General features: G+C 34.4%; 1 protein-coding gene across 1 annotated transcript; it reads right to left on the reverse strand.

The window, feature by feature from the left end:
* Nucleotides 1-4,523: 4,523 nt before the first annotated feature.
* Nucleotides 4,524-5,459, reverse strand: LOC127690002 (olfactory receptor 145-like). Its single transcript, XM_052189572.1, has one exon. The coding sequence runs from the start codon at nt 5,457-5,459 to the stop codon at nt 4,524-4,526; it is 936 nt and encodes a 311-aa protein (XP_052045532.1).
* Between the last annotated feature and the right edge of the window lie 2,365 nt (nt 5,460-7,824).

The raw sequence follows: 7,824 nt of genomic DNA on the forward strand, positions 1-7,824 counted from the left end.
TCCCTCTCCCTCTCCCTCTTCTTCTCCCTCTCCCTCTCGCTCTCTCCCCCACCCCTCTTTCTCTCTCTCCACCCCCACCAAAGGAACTTCTACTGTACACTTAAGCCTAGGAGATTAGGATATTCTTTCCTTGTTTAAGAGTATCTTCACAGTGGATAATATTTCATAGTTTATCAAGTTGTAGGTCTGTTACACTCTTTGTCAATACATCAGAAAGATCAAAAAGTTCATATATACAAAAGAATAATGACAACTTGATAGTTTCATTAGGAAATAAAGCTACTTTGCTATAGTACATTGCACTATAAATTATATAATAAAATAATTCAGAGACAAAATGACTAAACAAGTCCATACACCTAAAATATGTTTTTCTTTTTGTCTGTAATGATACATCCTTCTGACTCTTATTCTTTCTTCATTCATGGAGCGTAAATAATGTAACTGTCTTTGGTGTACTAAGTAAGGTACCTCCTCCAGGGGAAAACACAGTAAGCTAGCAAAACATACCAATCTCATGATGTTCAAGAAAGTTACAAGTCTCACCAGGCCTTCCTTGAGGCTATAGAAGTAGCAACTTATTTCTGGGTAGGAAAGACCCTCTTCGGGAGTGCTGTTCAGAAAGATTATCAAACAGTGTTGGTGAGTCATTTCTCATTCTGGAGTGAACGTTTCAGTGAAGCAGCTGCCCTTGAATCACCCGTGCACTTTAAAATACTTGGTCCTATACGTAAAATATTCTACTTTTTTATCCTGATGCTAATTAGGAAAATGAGGTCACTAGTCTTTTGTCAGTGCAGCATTTTGGATGAATAGGTGTTTCCTTTTTATATTGTTTCAAGGAAAATCACACAACAGTTTTCTCTTTCATCTCAGAAATGCACAGGCTACCGTGCAGCTTTGACCTTCTCATTCTTCTCCACATATGAACACATCCAAATGTAACCGGTCAGAAAACTGGTTTAGCTCTTTGTTCCTTACCTAGATAGCATTTGCTATTTATTTTTGACCTATCTTCTTTATGTTGTTTCTTTACTTAAGCGTGGGTTTATTTAGTTAGTGTCTGGATATGTAGCTCAGAATGGTCTAGCCTTTGCATTCCTCATGTCTGTACACAACAGGAGTTAGAATATCAAGCATGTGCTACTATACATGTTATGCATTTTTAATAAATATGCATTATTTTACAATATTTTTTTGTTTTCACAGTAAAGATGAGTAGAAAGAATAGAATAAACCTGTTAACCCTCACTTGACACATCATGCATTTTTATCAATAAGCTGCACCAGAATGGAGACCATCTCGTAAAATACAGACTAACTTGGATGCATCAATTATCACCCAAGTTCCATAATTACATTGTGAATACCTAGATACTATAATTTTTTTTAGTTGTTGATAAATACCCAGCACAAATAGTATACTGCCCTAAACAAATTTCCTGCATCTCATTTAGTATTTTCTACCCTCAAACCCCAGTAACCATGAATAATTTTAAGCACCATAGTTCACTGTTTCTGAAGGCCATATATTTAGAATCATGCAATATATTTGTACAATTTTCAGATTGAAATATATTGTTTTTTTCTTACTTTGAACTTCCTCTGTATGTTTCCATGATTTGACCCATTTCACCTTCTAATTAAAGAAAATTCCTTTGGGTCAATGTGCGAAGGATTATTTATTCCTTCACATACTGAAAGATATTTCAGTTTCCACACTCTTGTAGTCTCTTCTTAATAAACAACTTTACATATCAGAGTACAAGTTTGGTGAGGGCATTTAGCTTCATTTTATTAGGCACGATTCAGTGAGTACACTTGTTATCTCACTACCAAAATATGCTTTGTGACATTTCTCTGAACTTTTCAACGTATGATCTTAAATGTAAATAAAAAATTATATCGAATAAAAAATAAATAAATAAAAAAAGGCACAGGCAACAAAAATAATGTAGCCCATGCAATCTTGTCAAACTTAAAATATCTTCACAGAAAGGAAAAAATTTAACAGAATAGCTAACTAGTGTGCAAATTTTAAAGAAATACACAAAAACAATACACACAAAAAAAGGTTCAGTATCTGAACCATGCTAAGAATTTACATGGCCACAGGCATATGGTAAAAATTCAGCAGCATAAATCTAAAGAAACTAAATATAAAACCACCAATAAATACCAAATTATAACTGTTAAAATAACAGTTATAAATAAAATAAATTACTAAAAATGGGAAAAATTGAGTGTTTGGGAGGAAGTTAGTGAAAAGGAATATTCTATGTTTACAGAGACATTATAAAATGAAATAAGATATTTCATTTTTCCTAGGAATAGTTAGCCAACACTGAACAAACTTAGTGCTATTTCTACAGAGTTTTAGCTTCATTTTGCTTTGTTTAGTCCGTGTGTGTGTGTGTGTGTGTGTGTGTGCATGTACATGTGTATGTGTGAATGGGGGATTATTGTTTCATCTTATTTATATTTTTAGTTATTTTTAGTTTGATTAATTTTTGTAAAGAGAGAAAGAATGAGTATGGAATTGTATAGGCGGGGAGGTAGGAATAATCTGGAATGATTTGAAGGATAGGAATATCATGATTATTATATATTGTATGAAAAACATTTCAATAACAAAGGCAAAATAAAACTATTATGTCAGATATGTGTCCATCTGCTGAGTACATACACAAAGGGAAAGAAATCTTTGTGTTAAAAGACACCACACTTCCCATGATATGTACAGAATTTTCACCTTAGTCAACATGAAAATTCATTTTTCTTTTCTTTTCCTTTCTTTTTCTTTCTCTCTCTCTCTTTCTTTCTTTCTTCCTTTTTTCTTTCTCTCTCTCTTTCTCTTTCTCTTTCTCTTGCTTTCACACTTGCTCTCACACTGCTCTTTCACTTTATATTCCAATTGTACTGCGACCACTGTTCTTGATCTTCCTTCTTTCACAACCCCTCATTCCCACTCTTTTTATCAAGTCACTACAGACCGGTCACGTCCTCTCCCAATAAGACCAGACAAGGCAGCCTCATTAAGGGAATGGGATCTACAGGCAGGCAACAGAGAAGTGGGCAGCCCCAACTATAGCTATTGGAATACCATCATGAAAACCAAGCTACACATCTATATATTACTGGGAGACCTAGATCCAGTGCATGCTTTTTGGTTGGTGTTTCAGTCTCTGGGTGCCTCCAAAGTTTCAGGTTAGTTGACTATGTTGGTCTTCCTGTGGAGTCCTCATCCCCTTTAGGTCCCTCAATCATTCCCCCAACTCTTCAAGACTACCTGAGCCTGTGCATCTTTCAATCTGTTTCCTTTGGCTGCTGGGTGGAGCCTTTCAGAGGACAGTTATGCTAGGCTGCTGTCTGCAAACATAATGCAGTATCATTAATAGTGTTAGGGATTGATGTTGTGCCATTCATTGGTAGATCCTGCCCTCTGTCTCTGCTCCATCATTTATGTAGGCTACATTATCGTTTAAAAGTTTGGTGGGTTAGTGTGCTTAGTTGAGTAGATACAAACTATGTCCATGTATCTTACAAACAAAGTTTTTGCTTTATTTTGCTCTGACATTTTAATTTTTGTTTTGACTTTTTTTGTTTTGATACAGAGAAATAAATAATCTTAAGGATAGAGGGTAGGTAGGTAGGTACATAGGGAGAATCTGGGATAAGCTGAAGAAATGGAAAAGTAGAATGAATTAACTATAGTCTAAATAATTATGAACTATATTCTTATAGTTTATTATATTACATTTTATTATATAAAATATTTTAATGTAATAAATACTTGAAATTTATTCATACATATTTTATTATAAACATAAATAATTATTTATGTGAAATTGATATTATAATCAATAATTTTTATGCTACAACACACTGAATTTTAAAACACCATTTTATTTAATATTAATATATGCTATAATGTATAAGACTTTTTACCAACATGAAAATAATATTAAATATTTACACAAATATACATATTTTAAAGATTATTTTCCATGTGTTGAACTCAGATGCATAGAGAGAATTAAGTTTTGCAACAATGTCACTTATAGGTTTGAAGTTATATAAAATTATTTTTCTCAGAAGGAATTCTTTACATGACGATTAACTGGTAATTATACTGTAAAAGATGTTTTACTTACCCATGAAACACAAATAGGAAACCCTGAGGAGTTCATAAGATATAAATGCAAAAAAAATAGCCAAATATGGTCTTTTATTACTGTAATTTCTTCAGTCAGGAATCTGAGGCAGGAGGCTCACCATGAGTATAAAAAGGAAAGGAAAATGAATAAAAAAAGAGAGAAGAAAGAACAAATTTTCACAATCAATATTACTTAGTATTAACTTATTTTTTTCTAATAACCCTGTCAAATGATATGATATTCTTACTTTTCCAACGTTTCAGACCAGGTCAACTCCAAAGCCAGTCCTCTGTCATTGACTCTTCCTTTGTTTTCATATTTTAAGAGAAGCTGTTATTGTCTTTAGAAGCTAATACTATCCCCAACTCAGGAGAATATTTTCATACTCAAGGTTTTTCTCAGGGCAATCTTGACCTCCTTGTTCCTAAAGCTGTAGATCAAAGGATTGAGCATGGGTACCACAATGGTATAGAATACAGTGGACACTTTCCCTTGATCCATGGACAAAACGGAGGAAGGATGGAGATACATAAATGCCCCTGACCCAAAGAAAACAGAAACCACAATTATATGTGAGCTACAGGTACTGAAGGCCTTGGACCTTCCTTCAGTGGAATGGATGTGAAGGATGCTAGAAAGAATGAATGTGTAAGAAACAATGATGGTGATGCTGGGCACACCAACATCAAAACCTACGACAATGAATACTACAAGCTCGTTGATAGAAGTGCTGCTGCAGGAAAGCTCTAGCAGAGGAAGGATGTCACACATGTAATGGTTGATAGTGTTGTCCTTACAGAAGGTCAGCCTCAGCATGCATCCTGTGTGGGCCCATGCTCCAATAAATGCTCCCACATATACAATGAGAGTCAACAGAGAGCAGACCTGAGGGGACATGGTAACAGTATACAGCAGGGGCTTACAGATGGCCACATAGCGATCATATGCCATCACTGTCAACACATAGCATTCTGCACTGACAAAGAAGCAGTAGAAATAGAGCTGAGTCATACATCCTTCATAGGAAATTGTGTTCCTCTCGGAAAGGAAGTTTACCAACAATTTTGGGGTGATGACAGTAGAGTAACAGAGATCAATGAAAGATAAATTAAAGAGGAAGTAATACATAGGAGTGTGGAGAGCGGAATTCGTTCCAATCAGAGTGAGCAAGCCCAGGTTTCCTGCCACTGTGATAACATAGATGCCTAGGAAGAGGAAGAAGAAGGGAAAATGCGTCTCTGTATATTCTGTTAAGCCAACCAGGATAAACTCAGTAATGAACGAAATATTTTTAGTGTCCATTCTCTTCTACCAGGATCTGAAAGACAGAAGTCATGTTCAGAATTAGGAAATCATGCTGTATCTAGTCATTTTGCATCCGGCAGCCAAGAGCCTCTGCTGAAACTTGGCTATTTTGTGGTTTTATTGTGGCTCTTATGAGGAAGACATGTGTGGAAAGTTAAGCAAAGTGAAAACACATGGAAGAAATGTGCCAAGAAGATACACAGGCATTCTCTTTTTTGTTTCTATTTGTCTTTAGCATTCCAATTTATTAATGTCAACCTTCACTCACTACATTCTAGATACCCTGCATTGATAGCCAATTAAGACTGTCATTTTGAATGGAGACTTCAGGACTGAACTAGAACAGAGACTGACAGAGGTCTTTTGGCTTCCCAAACATGAAAAGCAAACATTAAACTGGCAGGAAATCTGGAGTATCCTTCAAAAAAAGTCTAAGATTTAAAGACATCCCAGAAAAAATGGCAAACTTTAAACCTACATTCCTCCTATAAAAACTTTCCAGTCATCTACACTTTATGCTTAAATCTTGACGTAGAGGTTAAAGGACATAAACCGTAATGCTAATGCTTACCCTTCTGTCTAGAGGACTCAGAACTTTGCTTGTAATCTGTCCTTTGCCTTTGGTCTCTTCAGAGAAACAACTCTGCTTCTGAAGGAAATGGTAGTTCCGTATTAATGTCCCTCTGCTCCCGAGCATTTGTAAGTATCAATCTCTCACTTTATCCAATAGTTAGATAAAGACCATCATTTTTTATTATTATGATTCTCATCACAATTTTGTACATGACAGAACTGAAAACTAAATAACTTTCCTTTCTTGTCTCAACATAATACCAAGTAGATTTATGTAAATCATTTTATCTGAGTGCCTTTTATCTGTAGGACTTGATATAGAGAACTCTCCTGGATCCTACTCCTTAATTAACATCGTTTAGAAAGAACATCTCTAAGCCATTATTTATAAAGTAGTGAAGATGATTTCACTCTGGTACCCTTTGAGATAATATTCAACTCTAATTTTACTTCTGGGATTGTATATTCCCTAGGGCCAATGAGGTAGAAAACTTTCCACTTCTCTTTTTTTAATCATTGTGTTTCTTTGGTTTATAGCTTCCCATGTGAACATATTACTAATGACATCATAAGCCATTACAAAAATATCAGCGCATCTCCACCTGAACATCTTTCCACATGTAATAGCATGTTTTATCATGCATGATACTTTATGCCCAGTACATCCTTTTTATTTTGTCTTAGTATTTTCCCTGGCCATCTCTGTTCATGCTCATCTCCCCCAACTGTAAATGTTTCTGTCTTAGCAGATACATTCTGTACCTTTCCTTCTGCTTCATACAACTAAATATTGTTATTGAATCTTGTACTTGATTTACAAAGTATACATATGTTCTTTTGCTTTTATTATTTAAAAGGACTTATCAAAGTGTCACCGACATTGTAACACAACCAACTAATCCTTGTTGGTTTGAATAGTATTTTCCCCTTTGTCATAAAAAAATTATACACTCAGATTTCTCTACCTATATACATATATTTGTATATATCATATATATACATATAACAACAGTTCATAAAAAAGAGGCTATGAATATTAAAAAGAACAACATAAGGTATATGGAAAGATTGGGGAGGAATGAGAAGGAGAAATTCTGTAATTATATCTCAAAAAATTTAAATAAGCAATTTTTAAACTGACAATCTAGTAAATGATACATTGCTACGCATTTGCATAAAATTCCCTTGTCTATTATTAGCTTACATATTTTTATATATCTGTAATCTTATGAAATGTTTTTATATGCCTTGCCCTCTGATGTCCTTTGTCCATTTCTTTGGGATCATTCTCTCTTTGAACAATAGAAGAATGAAAATCCAGGATGCTAAATGTCACTTGCTGTCAAATTTTCTTAAGTCATCACCAGTACATTGAGCTACATAATTTTATATTAAGCAAAAGTTTTAAATTCCTAGAGTCAAATATGTCCCAAATACTATTTGAAACATGCACACGATTACCTTAAAATCACTTATTTTTAATCAAACATTTATTTAAAGGACCATTTTCTCTTGATTACATCACTGTAAATCGTTTAGCATTAAAGCACAACTTCCTATATCGATCTTTATGTTTATTCCCCCATGTAGCGGTCAGGATCCTTTTTTGTTGTATGTTTCTGTTCATTTGTTTGTATTTTATATAATCATTAAGTCAGATTGTGATGTAAACTTTTATATTGCCCCTATCATAAGGATAAAACCCTAGTGTTACAAATGTCTACAGGATTCCAACCTGCATTTGTCACATTCTTTTGATGTCGCCATTCCCCTCTGACTCTCATTCACT

Source organism: Apodemus sylvaticus, chromosome 7, assembly GCF_947179515.1.
Source record: "Apodemus sylvaticus chromosome 7, mApoSyl1.1, whole genome shotgun sequence".
Classification (NCBI taxonomy): Eukaryota; Metazoa; Chordata; class Mammalia; order Rodentia; family Muridae; genus Apodemus; species Apodemus sylvaticus.